General features: G+C 42.6%; 1 protein-coding gene across 1 annotated transcript; it reads left to right on the forward strand.

Moving 5' to 3' along the window:
* Positions 1-34: 34 nt before the first annotated feature.
* LOC116043508 (chitinase-3-like protein 2) lies at positions 35-9,780 on the forward strand. Its single transcript, XM_036008385.1, has 13 exons — positions 35-292; positions 417-473; positions 1,417-1,582; positions 1,706-1,830; positions 1,919-2,042; positions 2,128-2,310; positions 2,440-2,556; positions 2,685-2,817; positions 3,630-3,787; positions 4,148-4,285; positions 5,971-6,366; positions 7,162-7,234; positions 9,590-9,780. The coding sequence occupies exons 1-13, from the start codon at positions 72-74 to the stop codon at positions 9,778-9,780; spliced, it is 2,082 nt and encodes a 693-aa protein (XP_035864278.1). The 5' UTR covers positions 35-71.
* Positions 9,781-18,047: the final 8,267 nt, after the last annotated feature.

Genomic DNA, 18,047 nt, shown 5'->3' on the forward strand with positions numbered 1-18,047 from the left:
TCCCAAACTCAACAATTGTTGGTAGACAAAGGATGATATAATTTATTGATTCAGAGACTTTTAAAACCATCATGATTTCCTTCCATGTCTTAGCGTCATCCTCCAGGCTGGTGTGTTACTATAACAGCTTGGCTGAAGACAGAGCAGCCTACGGGAAGGTCACAATTTCAGATATCGATCCAAACCAGTGTACCCATCTGATCTACGCCTTTTCTGACATCAACAACAATGAGCTGGTCAACAGCACTGCAAGTAGCATAGACTATCAGTCCTTTAATAGACTCAAAACCAGGTCAGTGCTTTAGCCTATACATATGGTGGAAATGTGTTGAATGACTAAATAAATGAATGAATGAATGTTGAAATGTGTATTTTTTTTTTTTAATAATCATTAATAAAATGTTATACTCCCACAGAAATCCACTACTCAAAACCCTGTTGGCAGTGGGTGGCTTGACCTTCAACACACAAAAGTAAGTTATTTACAAGAACATTAAAGCTTTTTTGTGTCAATGCAAAGACACATGTTGGTATTTTCCTGACCATGAAACTTGCTTTGCCAATTGAGGCTGTATTTGTGTGCTTTGCACAGCATGCATGGTGCATGGTTTTATATAATGAGGTAGCACAAGGTGAGATGCTGGTATTTGATTACATAAATAACTTCATGTTATGATTAATCAGCACACACAAACACAATATGTAATGACATTTTTTAGTAACTACATAGTAATGCAAATACACACAATTAAAAAATAGTTCAACAAGCAGAATTTGTGATACCCATTACATTATTTATGTGAAGCCAAAAGCAGGTTGCTGGAAAATAATCACACAAATATGTCCACATAAAAGTGGTCAGTATTTTTGTTATCTGCCAAAACACAAAATGGATTTGTGTCTGCATTAAAATATTGAACTTTATTTATTAATAATAAATACCAAAAAATCATAATAAAAATAACAAATACATGTATTCATTATTTTCATTTAATTTTGTTTATGTGACAACATAACCCTAAAAGAGAAATGCAATTAAATAAAATGAAATAAATGTGTTATGTTGCAAACCATTGCGTATTTGCATTCAATCTGATACAAAATGAATGAAACCAATTAAGGTCCATAGAAAAACTTTTTAAGATGAGTTTTTATTTTACCCTTATTAATACTTACTACTTAAAATGAGGTTATTAACTGTACATTATAGTTATGTGGATCATTGTGTGGCTCATTTTCATCATCTTTCATAATTACAAGTGACAAACATGGTAACCCGACCATTTGCCTATGGCTGTATATTTGTCTTTGCAACACATGACCTTGTGTTGCTTTGTGTTTATGTCAAATTAGAGCCCTTAAATGCAGTTTGTGATTGTCTTGTTGAGAGTACCGTTTTGTTCAAATGTGTACCAGATTCAGTACAATGGTGGCAGAACAACAAAACAGAACAACATTCATCCAGTCTGCGATCACACTACTGAGAGGAAATGGGTTCGATGGGCTAAACCTTGACTGGAGGTACCCCGGAGGAGCTGGAAGCCAACCACAGGACAAGCAGGGATTCACACTGCTGTGCACAGTAAGATTTTTAATTTTTCTTCTGGTACAGAGACTCAGAAATATGCCATACTGTACATAGCATGTATGAAAATATTAGATTTTATACTTGACTGAGACTGAACCATGCTTCTGTGTTGTACAGGAACTCAAAGAGGCCTTTGTGGCTGAGGGAACAGCATCTAACCGTGACAGATTAATCATCACTGCTAGTGTCTCTGCGGAGAGAGCAACCATCGATGCCAGTTATGAAGTTGCACAGATTGCCACGTAAATCAAATTTAATGTAATTCCTGACATTATACACATTAGATGTTGTCATGTGTTGGTGAACCTGCTCTCCTCTGCATTTTATTAGGCAGCTGGATTTCATCAATGTGCTGACATTTGACTTTCATGGCCCCTGGGAAAATGTCACAGGACATCACAGCCCCTTATACCAGGGATCCAAAGACACTGGAAATGAATCCTACTTTAACACTGTAAGTACAGGGATTTATATTTTAACACCATTCTATTTAGAGATTCCCTCTTATCCTAATTGTTTTATTTTGCTCCACATTTTAGGACTTTGCCATGCGCTACTGGCGGGACCAGGGAGCACCTACACAAAAGCTAAACTTGGGGTTAGCGGCATACGGGCGAGCTTTTGACCTCTCCACTAATTCCAGTGACGTTGGAGCACCAGCCAATGGTCCTGGTGAAGAAGGCTGCTACACTGGCGAAGAAGGATTCTGGTCCACTTATGAGGTAAAACTGCGAGCTGTGCAATTAATTTATAACAATTGCCTCATATGCTAACTGCTTTAACTGTATTTGGTGTGACAACTCTTTGTTCAAATGAATACATTATATGTGACATCTGGCCCTTCTTTTCAGACTTGTCTTTATATTGAAGAGGTTCCAACCCATCTGATTCCTGATCAGAAAGTTCCATATGCCACCACAGAAAATCAGTGGGTTGGATTTGACAACAAAGACAGCCTTGATACTAAGGTAATCATCTGTTTAATTCAAACAATTGCTTAATAACTTTGCAAATGACTGGTTGACCACAAATCTGGTTAAAAAGATATTTTGTGAACATTAAATCAGCAGTTTAAGTGTTTTGTTCATCCTTTCAGGTCAGTTACCTAAAAACTAACAACTTTGGAGGAGCTTTTGTCTGGTCTCTGGACTTGGATGACACTAGTGGGCAATTCTGTAAAATTGGCAACAATCCCTTCATCAGCCACCTGCATACTCTCCTGGTTCCAGGTAACCAAAATGCAAAATGTTTCTATTCTGTCATACAGTGGAGTTTTTTTGTGCATTTGATTTATTGCTATCAGCATTAATGTAATCACCTTTGATTTACATAATGTAAGGGATAATGTATAGTGAGCCGGCCATTATAGTGAGTTAGAACGCTGAAAGGATGATAACCTGCCGCAAAGTGGAAGGGTCTTGAATAAGCTTGAAAGGGTTCAATTTGCAATAATGACTGACTCGATCTACATTATCATGCTTATAACACTGCTTATTACACGGCTATTCATACAGAGGTTACCTGCTGATAATGCCTGCATCCTGGTTGGGACGGTTAATTTTATCATTGATGAGCATGGCTCTCTGGCAAAAGCCAGGAACTTAACATGGAGCTAACTATTACTCTGTTTGCACTGTTGCCATTACAGCTCTTAGCGATACCGGTTTCCTCTCTTTCCCTTTGTGATTTGTTGATCAATGGTATGAGCTCTGTATGAGCACACATATTGATTTAAAAATGATTTTATTGATTTAAAAATGGTCCTCAAGAGTCAATGATCAGAACTCCATCCATGGCAATGGTCTGTTATACATACCAATGGTCTGTTACACAGAAATAACAGAACATATAAGGCCGTAATTGACCAATCAGAATCAAATAAACAATGCTGTGTAATAATATATTTTATTATTTATTACAATTATGTATGTTCTTTCTTTTAAGACATCTCAGCAGTTGTGCTCAGTGGTATAAAAATATGATGTGATGAATAACAGGGTTAAAGAGCAATTAACACATTGTCTGACTCTCATTCTTTTAGGTTTCCCTGGCCCTACTACCACAACTCCCCCTATCACAACCACAACTCCTCCTACCACAACTACAACTTCCCCTACCACACCTACCACACCTCCCCCTACCACAACTACCACAACTCCCCCTACCACAACTCCACCTACTACAGCTACAACTCCCCCTACCAAAACTACCACAACTACAACTCCACCTACTACAACAACTCTGCCTACCACAACTACAACTCCCCCTACCACAACCATAATGAATCCCCCTACCACAACTTCCCCTACAACAATTACAACTCCACCTACTACAACTCCCCCTACCACAACCATAATGAATCCCCCTACCACAATTACAACTCCACCTACTACAACTACAACTCCCCCTACTACACCTACCACAACTCCCCCTACCACAACTACAACTCCACCTACTACAACTACACCTACAACTCCCCTTACCACACCAACCATAACTCCTACCACAACTCCCCCTACCACAACTACAACTCCACCAACTACAACTCCGCCTACCACAACCACAACTCTCCCTACCACAACTACAACTCCACCTACTACAACTACAACTCCCCCTACCACAACTACAACTCCACCTACTACAACAACTCTTCCTACCACAACTACAACTCCCCCTACCACCATAATGAATCCCCCTACCACAACTCCCCCTACCACAATTACAACTCCACCTACTACAACTCCCCCTACCACAACTACAACTTCACCTACTACAACTAAAACTCCCCCTACCACAATTACAACTCCACCTACTACAACTCCCCCTACCACAACTACAACTTCACCTACTACAACTACAACTCCCCCTACCACAACTACAACTCCACCTACTACAACTACAACTCCCCTTACCACACCTACCACAACTCCCCCTACCACAACTACAACTCCACCTACCACAACTCCCTCTACCACAACTACAACTTCACCTACTACAACTACAACTCCCCTTACCACACCGACCACAACTCCCCCTACCACAACTACAACTCCACCTACTACAACAACTCTGCCTACCACAACTACAACTCCCCCTACCACAACAATAATGAATCCCCCTACCACAACTCCCCCTACCACAATTACAACTCCACCTACTACAACTACAACTCCCCCTACTACACCTACCACAACTCCCCCTACCACAACTACAACGCCCCCTACCACAACCATAATGAATACCCCTACCACAATTACAACTCCACCTACTACAACTACAACTCCCCCTACCACAACTACAACTCCACCTACTATAACTACACCTACAACTCCCCTTACCACACCAACCATAACTCCTACCACAACTACCACAACTCCCCCTACCACAACTACAACTCCACCAACTACAACTCTCCCTACCACAACTCCCCCTACCACAACTACAACTTCACCTACTACAACTCCCCCTACCACAACCACAACTCCCCCTACTACAACTACACCTACAACTCCCCTTACCACACCAACCATAACTCCTACCACAACTACCACAACTCCCCCAACCACAACTCCACCAACTACAACTCCGCCTACCACAACTACAACTCCCCCTACCACAACTACCACAACTCCCCCTACCACAACTACAACTCCACCTACTACAACTCTTCCTACCACAACTACAACTCCCCCTACCACAACCATAATAAATCCCCCTACCACAACTCCCCCAACCACAACTACAACTCCACCAACTACAACTCCGCCTACCACAACTACAACTCCCCCTACCACAACTACCACAACTCCCCCTACCACAACTACAACTCCACCTACTACAACAACTCTTCCTACCACAACTACAACTCCCCCTACCACAACCATAATGAATCCCCCTACCACAACTCCCCCTACCACAATTACAACTCCACCTACTACAACTACAACTTCACCTACTACAACTACAACTCCCCCTACCACAACCACAACTCCACCTACTACAACTACAACTCCCCATACCACACCTACCACAACTCCCCCTACCACAACTACAACTCCACCTACCACAACTCCCCCTACCACAACTTCACCTACTACAACTCCGCCTACCACAACCACAACTCCCCCTACCACAACTCCCCTTACCACACCGACCACAACTCCCCCTACCACAACTACCACAACTCCCCCTACCACAACTACAACTCCACCTACTACAACAACTCTGCCTACCACAACTACAACTCCCCCTACCACAACCATAATGAATCCCCCTACCACAACTCCCCCTACCACAATTACAACTCCACCTACTACAACTACAACTCCCCCTACTACACCTACCACAACTCTCCCTACCACAACTACAACTCCCCCTACCAGAACCATAATGAATACCCCTACCACAATTACAACTCCACCTACTACAACTACAACTCCCCTTACCACACCAGCCGTAACTCCTACCACAACTCCCCCTACCACAACTACAACTCCACCTACTATAACTACACCTACAACTCCCCTTACCACACCAACCATAACTCCTACCACAACTACCACAACTCCCCCTACCACAACTACAACTCCACCAACTACAACTCTCCCTACCACAACTCCCCCTACCACAACTACAACTTCACCTACTACAACTCCCCCTACCACAACCACAACTCCCCCTACTACAACTACACCTACAACTCCCCTTACCACACCAACCATAACTCCTACCACAACTACCACAACTCCCCCAACCACAACTCCACCAACTACAACTCCGCCTACCACAACTACAACTCCCCCTACCACAACTACCACAACTCCCCCTACCACAACTACAACTCCACCTACTACAACTCTTCCTACCACAACTACAACTCCCCCTACCACAACCATAATAAATCCCCCTACCACAACTCCCCCAACCACAACTACAACTCCACCAACTACAACTCCGCCTACCACAACTACAACTCCCCCTACCACAACTACCACAACTCCCCCTACCACAACTACAACTCCACCTACTACAACAACTCTTCCTACCACAACTACAACTCCCCCTACCACAACCATAATGAATCCCCCTACCACAACTCCCCCTACCACAATTACAACTCCACCTACTACAACTACAACTTCACCTACTACAACTACAACTCCCCCTACCACAACCACAACTCCACCTACTACAACTACAACTCCCCATACCACACCTACCACAACTCCCCCTACCACAACTACAACTCCACCTACCACAACTCCCCCCACCACAACTTCACCTACTACAACTCCGCCTACCACAACCACAACTCCCCCTACCACAACTCCCCTTACCACACCGACCACAACTCCCCCTACCACAACTACCACAACTCCCCCTACCACAACTACAACTCCACCTACTACAACAACTCTGCCTACCACAACTACAACTCCCCCTACCACAACCATAATGAATCCCCCTACCACAACTCCCCCTACCACAATTACAACTCCACCTACTACAACTACAACTCCCCCTACTACACCTACCACAACTCTCCCTACCACAACTACAACTCCCCCTACCAGAACCATAATGAATACCCCTACCACAATTACAACTCCACCTACTACAACTACAACTCCCCTTACCACACCAGCCGTAACTCCTACCACAACTCCCCCTACCACAACTACAACTCCACCAACTACAACTCTCCCTACCACAACTCCCCCTACCACAACTTCACCTACTACAACTACAACTCCCCCTACCACAACTACAACTCCACCTACTACAACTCCCCTTACCACACCTACCACAACTCCCCCTACCACAACTACCACAACTCCCCCTACCACAACTACAACTCCACCTACCACAACCCCCCCTACCACAACTAAAACTTCACCTACTACAACTCCGCCTACCACAACCACAACTCCCCCTACCACAACTACAACTCCACCTACTACAACTCCCCTTACCACACCGACCACAACTCCCCCTACCACAACTACAACTCCACCTACTACAACAACTCTGCCTACCACAACTACAACTCCCCCTACCACAACCATAATGAATCCCCCTACCACAACTCCCCCTACCACAATTACAACTCCACCTACTACAACTACAACTCCCCCTACTACACCTACCACAACTACAACTCCACCTACTATAACTACACCTACAACTCCCCTTACCACACCAACCATAACTCCTACCACAACTCCCCCTACCACAACTACAACTCCACCAACTACAACTCTCCCTACCACAACCACAACTCCCCCTACCACAACTACAACTTCACCTACTACAACTCCCCCTACCACAACTACAACTCCACCTACTACAACTACAACTCCCCCTACCACAACTACAACTCCACCTACCACAACTCCCCCTACCACAACTACCACAACTCCACCTACTACAACCACAACTACCACAACTCCCCCTACCACAACTACAACTCCCCCTACCACAACCACAACTCCCCCTACCACAACCCCCCCTACCACAACCACAACTCCCCCTACCACAACTACTACAACTCCACCTACTACAACTCCCCCAACCACAACTCCACCTACCACAACTACAACTCCACCTACTACAACTACCCCTACCACACCTATCACAACTCCCGCTACCACACCTACCACAACTCCTACCACAACTACCACAACTCCTACTACCACAACTCCCACTACCACAACAACTCCACCTACTACAACTACAATTCCCCCTACCACAATAGCTCCCCCTACCACACCTACCACAACTCCCCCTACCACAACTCCACCTACTACAACTACAACTCCCCCTACCACAACCACAATAGCTCCCCCTACCACACCTACCACAACTCCCCCTACCACAACTCCACCTACTACTCCAGGTTCTGGAAACCCTTGCATAGGAAAGTTTAATGGGTACTACACCAACCCTGCAAACCCAAAAAGTTTTTACCAGTGTGATAATGGCAGAGCCTTCATTATAAGCTGCCCAGCAGGTTTGGTCTTTGACCCAAACTGCAACTGCTGTAACTATCAAAGTAAATAAAGAGTTGCACATGTATAATTTCACAATTCATGATAATATTTATTCTTATTAACAAATGGTGGGCCACATAGAAGTCACATAGTCTATATACTTTCATCAATTTGTAACTTTGTGTACAAAGGGTTAGTGGCAATTGTTCTACAATTTAATAAAACATCCAATTTTAAAGAAAGTTGTGGGCTGATCATTTATTTTACTTGTGAAGAGCGTTGTGTGGAACAATCTTTGTTATTTTTCTGAAGATTTGGTTGAAAGAAACACACTTTTCTGATAAAAGATTTTTTTTTTTTTTTTAAATGGGTCAAATTTGACCCGAGGACAACACAAGGGTTAATGAAGAAATAAACTTAGCACAAAAAGTAAGGAAATTTGTGTTTGGTAGATTATTTCTTTGTGGTAACAATGCTTTTTGGCAATAAATCTTTTACTGTTGGAAAGCCTATTTAGTTCCAAACGACACCAAACGAGTCAATTGTAAGCTGTTTGGCATTGGCAGAGAAGATTTGGGAAATTTTTCATGGGCATGATTCATGGGCATACTCAGTGCTGCTGCTCATTCCACAAATGCATGTTCCTTTCAAATGGGGCACCATTTGAAAGGGAACTAAACAGGCTTTCCAACAGTATAAGATGTATTGCCAAAAGTATTGTTACCACAGAGAAATAATCTACCAAACACAAATTTCCTTACTTTTTGTGCTAAATTTAGATTATAAATCCTATTTATTATCACCTTTCGTAATGGTACTGGGACTGCATCGTCCTGGGGCCTCATTTATAAAACCATTTATGCAAGAAAAAGTTGCGTGAAGCAGGGTGAAATTTGCCGTCGCAACATTCCTCGCAAAAGTCGGGATTTATAAAGAATTTCCATGCGTAAAAATGTGCCCAGTTTTCCGCAACCTTTTGACCACACGTGTGATCGTGCATAATGCTCCCAAGGTTTTGTAGACTGCGTTTTAGTGAACTCTGATGGTATCCCCGTTTTCCGAACCCAACCCAGTTTTTGTTTTCCTGAACCCAACAATCCCATTCTTTCCAAGCCGACCCAGAGCCGGTCGCGGCGCCTGGCAAGGGGCTGCCAGCAACGGGGAGAGGCAGGGGATCCTCCCACACCGTGCAGCAGACGCTAAAGGAGACTTTTAGCGTCAATAAGAACGACAAAGGCACCTGACCAAACGTCCGTATTTTTACGAGATGGGAGTGAGAATCTGTTGATGTGAGCACACTCTAAATTTTAATAATAAAGACATATTATGCTATTTATTATTTCTTCTAACTCAAACTCATTGGCTTTGGCTCATTTTCTGTGAAGAACATAAAAAATAACTTATTTTCAATGACTGCACACAGTACAACCCCCTACACATAACTATTACATATGAGGTGTTCGGATCTACTGGACCCGAGTGTAATAGGTGCTATGAAACTTAACTGTGTCCTCCTCCTAACTGGGCCTGCTGTGTGTTTCTGTGTGTGTGTGTGTGTGTGTGTGTGTGTGTGTGTGTGTGTGCGTCTCTGTGTGTGTCTGTGCATCTGTATGTGGGCGTGTCTGATTGTAGGTGTCTGTGTGTGGGAATGTTGTCTTTCTGCACCTGCTATTCCCACACAAAGTTAGAAAATTGTTACATTTCAAGCACTTTCACCTGTTCTGATTAAGTTCTAAGAAATAAGCACCAATAATGATCAAAAATCTTGTTTCTATTTTTTACCTTTTTAATAATTGAATTTCCTTGTTTTCTCACAAAAAACGAAAATGATCATATGATCTTAATGTGATCTCACGGGTAAATGGCAAATATGAACCATAAATGATGTATATATCATTGGTAACTGAGCTAAATCTGTTAAGTATTAAGGCTGTGTAACAAAAATATGAACACAACACAAGGGTAAGGGTTAAGGCTACCAAACAGGGTTTTGTTTCGCAACATAGCACATCAATCTCACAATCACTGAATCATGTTTTTTCCCCATTTTTCCGTTTCATGATTGGTCATCAAGGGCTTCTTTACAAGGCTGCTATATTCATTGATTGATTAACATGGACCTTATTAGGACAAATATGGGACGACCTTGGGAGGAGTGTGAGGCTCATGCACAACCGCATAAGGTAACACAAGTCCGTATTTATTATGAGAAGAGTGCATACCGGTGTGCGCCGCAAGGTGTTATAAATCAGAATTTAGTTTTTGCGTACGAAAATTCTGACTTTTTGGCGGACAAAATCTTTCAGCACAGTTTTATAAATGAGGCCCCAGGTGGGATTTGTATTGTCATTGTTTTATTCCACTTTTCAATGACCACTTTTTTCCAGTGTGACGTCATCCAGGGGATTGGGGCGGCATCAGCAGTGATGGACTGCTGTGGCAAAGAGGGAGGTGAGCTGGAAGGAAAAGCTCTTGATTTACTAGTCAATCTATCTTCAGACCCTCAACTAGCTGAGTTTTGGGTATGGACCACAACTACAAAAACTCTACCTACCACAACTACAACTCCTCCTACCACAACTACCACACATCCAGGTTCTGGAAACCCTTAATTAGGAAAGGTCAATGGGAGCTACACAAACCCTGCAGACCCAAAAAGTTTTTACCAATGTGATGGTGACAGAGCCTTCGTCATAAGCTGCCCAGCAGGTTTGGTCTTTGACCAAAACTGCATCTGCTGTAACTTTCCAAGTAAATAAAGAGTTGCACATGTATAATTTCACCATCCATGGTAATATTTATTCTTATTAACAAATGGTGGGCCACATAGAAGTCACATATAGTAAGTTATACTGTATATACTTTCATCAATTTGTAACGTTGTGTACACAAAGGGTTAGTGGCAATGTCCTCCCATTCATGTACTGTCCTATTTTCTTAGGGGGGAGCTGAGCTGGAAGGAACAGCTCTTGATTTACTTGTCGATCTATGTTCAGACCCTCAACTAGCTGAGCTTTGGATAGTGACCAAAAGAATGAGATTGTGTTGGCAAACAGCCAATTATTATTGCATTATCAAATTAGCCGGCCTCTCAAGCACTTAAAGGGGTGGTTCAGAATTTTGGACATAAGACCTTATTTCCAAGTTAGCCAGTGTGTTATTTATCAGTGGAGACCGTTTTCAACACTTTTCATCCAGTTCTTCCAGTTGCAGAGTTTGCTGGGCTGCTAGGCTAGCGCAAGTCAACAGTATCTGCTAGCCTGCCACTAAAAACAGTCTTACCCACTCCACAGGACACCCGAGGCAAATAAATTATAACGGCAGACTATTGATTGTCTGTGTTGACAGAATAATGTTAGGAATAAAACTACCCTTGCATCGCATTACAATAGTTATACTTTGTTCCCTGTAGTTGGTAGCATAGGCTACAGCAGCAGCGGAGTGATATTACCTAGGCTACTGAGAAAGCCAGTTTCCATGACAATCACACAAGTTTATTTACCTGCCGCTGCAATTTGCATGTAAACTGTCCGAGCTTACATTACTTTTCTGTCAGCAATTACCTAAAGTTAGCGGTTAGCCCGGCCAGGTATCTACCAAGAGTGTAGCTATACCGTTAGCTAACGTTGTCACTCTCCACAATGCATTGAACTGTAACGTTATCTCCACTAACGTTGTCAGTCTCAATCTATCAGTAGCAGCTAGGCTAACGTTAGGAAAGGGGCTAGCTATATTAGCTAGAGTAGCCTACCAAAAGTTATTACCTGTTCATCAGTAGCTGTTGGTGCATCTGGAAAGACGGATGGAACCGCATTCGTTGTCAGTGACTTGTGGTCCTTTAGATTGCGGGGTTTTTCAAAGTCGTCTGGTCTAAAATGATCACTACACATTTGCCACTTGAGTAGAGTCTCCGCCTTGATGTCAAAGCCAGCAGCAAAGCAGCAAAAAGCCACAGTTGGTTCCTTTCTGGATCTCCCAAAGGAAATTTGTGGAAACTTTGTGGTGCCCATCTGTTTGGTTTATTTTTTACAATTTCTAAATGCACACTGAATCACCATGTTGCCTAGTCCTTAGTTTCCAATCCAATGCTTCAATACCAATGTACTAAGCTACTACTAGCTAGGTGTCCCAACTGGAGTGCACTTCTGTTTACTTTTCGGCGCAGTACTACTAACCGGAGCAAAGTAAAATTCCGCCGCTACTGAGAAACTAGTCCATCAAAATGTAATGTGATCATTGAGATGCAAGGGTAGTTTTATTTCTAACATTATTCTATCAACACAGACATTTACATTGATATTCTGGCGTTATAATTAATTTGCCTTGTGTGTACTGTGGAGTGGATAAGACTGTTTTTAGTGGCAGGCTAGCAGATACTGTTGACTTGAGCTAGCCTAGCACCAGCGGACTCTGCAACTGGAAGGACTGGATGAAAAGTGTTGAAAACAGTCTCCACTGATAAATAACACACTGGCTAACTTGGAAATTAGGTCCTATTTCCAAAATTCTGAACCACCCCTTTAAAAGGTTTCTGAGCTGCTCAGACAAGACCCAAATCTTACCTCCCAGGTCATTCAAAATGGTTGCTTTCTAGCACCCTGGCCACACTGCCTACCTCTACCAGTGCGGGACAGCTACCTCGCTTCTTTGATAATGAGCATCAATAATACCGTCCCTCCAGGATTTCGCTGCCTTTTTTTGAGATTGTTGCAGCCCAAAATTCCTTATTTTGCGGGAGCTTTTGTAAAAATTTGCGATAAAAGTTGCGATGTCCTTTTTTTTTTTTCTTTTTTTTTTTTGGTATAATTCTTTACAAATAAAAAAAGAAACTTGTTTCGGAGAGAATAAAACTACTCTGGGCTAAGATTTCCTAGTAACCTTACCAAAAAGGCTCAGGATGCTGCAAATGTTGGTATAATATGAAAATGGCTGGTGGATTTAGGACAAAAATAATAAGTTATTGAATGAAACAAATTTGAACATATCTGTCAGTGGCTTGTTGATCTTTACATTGTTAGTTAATTCCCTATCCTAGCCTGGGCTGGGACACACATTCATACGGTTCGATAAAGTAGCGTTACTTATTGGACTTTAACTTATCATTGCACTTAAAACAACGAGCGTAGCTGTCCTCAGTTTAGGTCATTGTGTACGTCTCATCTCCGGTTTTTCCTGAATCCACCGTGTGTGTTTGTGTGTGTGTACGCACGTCAGTCGCGGGGAGAACTGAGCAGCAGCCCCGCCCTCCGCCCGCTGCAGACAGCTGACAGGATTGAAACAGCAGCAGCTTTCAGCGACTTAAGAGTGAAACATTGTTACAGCGTACATTGATGTTAAAATTATGGCTGTCAATCGATTAAAAAAAATAATCTAATTAATTACATACTCTGTAATTAATTAATTGAAATTAATCGCATACATAATTAACGGTGCCTGAACCTGAAAGAAAAGAAAAAAAAAGGGTACTAAACGACAGTTGGTGACATTAAAGAACGGCTTGTTTATTGCTAAGGCCATATGGTCAATATATATATTATTAAATATCATATATTTAATAATAATGTATAACAATAACAATAACTTATTTCACTAGTAAATTGCTGTTGAACGACAAAAACAACCACCAGGTGGGAAAAGGACATTTACAATAACTTCAAATGCACCACGAGGCTGTAGTTTACCAGTTTCATTGAACGCACCGTCTGTGTTGTTTTTCCGACGGCTAAAACACAGTCAAACTTTACACCATTTAGCATTAGCTGTCAGCATTTTAACCGTGTTTAATCCAGCTACTAGCTAGCGGTAGGCTAATGTTAGCTGCTGTCGAGTATAGTGTTAACTAGCGTCACGTGCAGCGGTGTTTGCCGTCTGTTTCAGAGCATCAGAGAGAAGGCACCAGATTTCAGTAGCCAGGGTTGGCAGGAAGAAGATTTTTACAAGTAAATGTTCCAATTAATGATCCAGGCAGCACATTCTCGTCTCCCTCCTTCATTTTACAGTCCAATGGTGGCTAGAACGGCTGGAATGGATTAATCTGCGTTATTTTTTTTAACGCGTTATTTTGACAGCCCTAGTTAAAATGTATACAGGTTGGCAGGACGGTCTGTAATGTCTTTCGCTGTACGTTTTGTTGGTCTTGCTGTTCGTCTCGTCTTCATATCAGAAACAAGGAAATTCATTTGGCGACGTACGTGTGTTATCTCAACCTGTTCTCACTCCCACTTGGTCAGTGGCTCTCAGCGTCACATACTGACGCAGAGTCTGGCAAGTGGGACTGTTGTGATTGGTTGAAGTCACGGGAAATTCCAGTTATTGGTCAAATTTGCGGTAAAGTTGCGGTGATTGGTCAAAAATGCGAGTCACACCGAATTCACGGTAATTGGTTGAATTTGCGTGAATTGTTGCGATCGCAACATCCATTTATTTCATTACAAATGTCGTTTTTCATTTTAGACAGAAAAGGTTAAGATTCTGTCCACAGAAAGGCTAGAGGGGTTTTAATTTGACACAAAATGGAAATGTTAGGAGTTTAAAAATATATATTATTTTTATGTCTGTGAGATATACACAGATCTAGACATTGAAACTAGTAAAAGGTATAATTTTGCTGGTATGTCAATATAACTTTTTTCAGTCTATTTTTGCACCGCACCATAAAAAAAGGCAACACCCCAAATCACTAGATGAGCCGCAGCTGACACGCAGCCAAGCCTGATCTGCGCTTCTCACGCAGGCTCTGTGGCTGCTCTAACCTGTTTACATGGGCAGTGAAAGATATTTCTATTATTGTAGACATGATTATAGAATATTAGCAGTTAAAGTTATATTTGTGCACGTTGCAAAAGAGGCTGTGTGCAGTCATTTAGGAAGTGGTTCAATAGAATGTCACTGACACATAGAAGGTTAAGCTTGCTAGAGGTCACACCCCTGTGAGGTTAGGATAAAAGTTTGAGGGAGAGAAGAGAGTGTGATGCCATATAGGATGTTAAAGTTTATCATGATGATTGTGTGTTTCTGTGTGAGAGGTTTGTTCTAACAGTAATGGCAGGAAATAGGAATGTATGTAGGAATGTGTGTGTTTAGGCGCTAGGTCAGGTCACGAAGAAGGTGGGAAAGGAGGACGACATGACATGATGAAGTTGATGAGATGAATGATGAGTTCCTGTTTTACTCGTATCTGGAGTGAAACCGGACTTCTGCTGGACTGGTGTGCATGAAGCAACCCCCACATCCTGCTGACGACAGAAGAAGGACTACACCCAGAGAGGATAAACTGAAATGGAACTTTGTAACATTTGCTCATTACTTGGGAGACATGGAGGGGGTCTCGGTGTTGGGCCCACATGTGGAGCGTGTATATTTGTATATTTAGGGCCCGAGCGCCGAAGGCCCTATTGGAACTGAAGGAATTATTAGGGCCCGAGCGCCGACAGTGGCGAAGGCCCTATTGAAACTGAAGGAATTATTATAACAGCAAATGAATTGCCTTTTTGAGGGGCTTACCATACTCAAAAACTCACCAAAATTGGCAGTCGCATCAAGTCTGGTGAAAATTTACGTATTGTACGGGTTTCGGGAATAGGCGCACAAAAATGGCTCGATAGCCTCCCTACAAAACTTAAAAAATTGAGCCCCTGCAGTACATTTAACGTAGACTAACGAAACTTGGTACACATATAACATGTCACGACGTCATTCGAGCCATACCCTAAACCCAACAGGAAGTCCACCATTTTGAATTGAAAGTTTGAAATTAGTGTGATTTTGGCCATTTCCACATGTCATACTTTAACGAACTCCTCCTAGAGATTTCATTCAAGCAACTTCAAATTTGATCTGTACCATCTTAAGACACTAAAGATGAAAAGTTATTAAAAGAAAAACCTTTCGGGCATAGGGCATGGCCGTGGCAGTGCGGCCATTTTGTGCGTTTCGCCATCGAAACAGGAAGTAGGTGTAACTTGAGTGTACATTGCCCAATTAGTTCAAAACGTTTCATGATTCATAAGACTAACTCTGAGCCCATTTACCGGACAAAATTGACTCAAAGTCATAGCGCCCCCTAGTGGCAACAGGAAGTACGCCTAAAAGTCAAGGTGCTATACTTTAACGAACTCCTCCTAGAGATTTCATCCGATGGACTTCAAATTTGGTCTGTACCATCTTAAGACCTTAAAGATGAAAAGTTATTAAAAGAAAAACTTTTCGTCAGACGGTGTGGGCGTGGCGGCCATTTTGAGTGTTTAGCGATGAACAAAGAAGTTGTTGTAACTTGTGTGTACGTTGTCTTATCTGCCCAAAATTTCTCACGATTGACAAGGGTCCAGGCCTGAGGACATCTACAGGCCAAAATTGACTTTTGGTCATAGCGCCCCCCACTGGCAACAAGAAATGCGCCTTATATGACAAACATCATCTGATTTACATGAAACTTATAATGTGTGGTCTACATGTGATACTGAGCCGCCCCCTATACTTTAACCACGGCCACGTACTCAGGCCACGCCCCCTTTCATAACATTTAAGGTAGAGTTTTGTGTGAGGTGTCATTGAACTCAGCAGAGAGTTCCTTCTTCATTGGTGATGGATTGACCGCCCCCTATGCTTAAGCCACGCCCCCTTTTATAACAGTTCAACCGTTTAAGATAGACCCTTGTGTGAGGTATCGTTGAACTCAGCAGATAGTTTGATTGTCATTGGTCATGGTTTTGCCCGCCCCCTATGTTTAAGCCACTCCCCCTTTCATAACTGGTGAACCGTTTAAGGTCGAGTCTTACCCTTCACAGCTAATTAACTGTATGAGTCTTGTGTGAGGTATCATTGAACTCACCATAGAGTTCCCTTTTCATTGATGACGATTTGCCCAGCCCCCCTATGACCAAGCCATGCCCCCTTTCATAGCTGGTGAGCCGTTGAAGGTAGAGTCTTATGTGAGATATCAATGAACTCAGCAGACACTTCCTTATTCATTGGAGTTGGTTTGGCCCGCCCCCCGATGATTAAGCCACGCCCCCTTCCATAAATGGTGACCCGTTTAAGGTAGAGTCTTGGGTGAGGCGTCATTGAACTCAACAGAGAGTTCCTTCTTCATTGGTGATGGTTTGACCCGCCCCTCATGATTAAGCCACGCCCATTTTTACAGCTAATGAACTGTATGACGTAAGTCTTGTGTGAGGTATCGTTGAACTCGGCAGGGAGTTCCCTTTTCATTGGTGATGATTTGCAGTGTCTGAGTGCTGCGCAAATGCACGGTCGCAAGGAGCGGCGTCCGGCAGTAACCCCTACACGCGCAGAGGCGCGAGGGCCCGTCCATCGCTGCTTGCAGCTTTAATTAATGTTGTTATTTTCATTAAAATAGTTTTTACTACTTTCTACTTCCTGTTAATTCTTCTTACATTCTACAAATAGGACATCTAGTATACATACATTGAGCAAAGTTATCACATAACAATTCACACTAACCCTCTTTT

This window comes from Sander lucioperca, chromosome 12, assembly GCF_008315115.2.
Source record: "Sander lucioperca isolate FBNREF2018 chromosome 12, SLUC_FBN_1.2, whole genome shotgun sequence".
Taxonomy (NCBI): Eukaryota; Metazoa; Chordata; class Actinopteri; order Perciformes; family Percidae; genus Sander; species Sander lucioperca.

Coding starts and splice junctions, on each gene's coding strand:
- LOC116043508 (XM_036008385.1), top strand. CDS start 72: ATGATTTCCTTCCATGTCTTAGCGTCATCCTCCAGGCTGGTGTGTTAC. Junction 293..416: donor TTTAATAGACTCAAAACCAG/GTCAGTGCTTTA, acceptor ATACTCCCACAG/AAATCCACTACTCAAAACCC. Junction 2,043..2,127: donor ATGAATCCTACTTTAACACT/GTAAGTACAGGG, acceptor TCCACATTTTAG/GACTTTGCCATGCGCTACTG.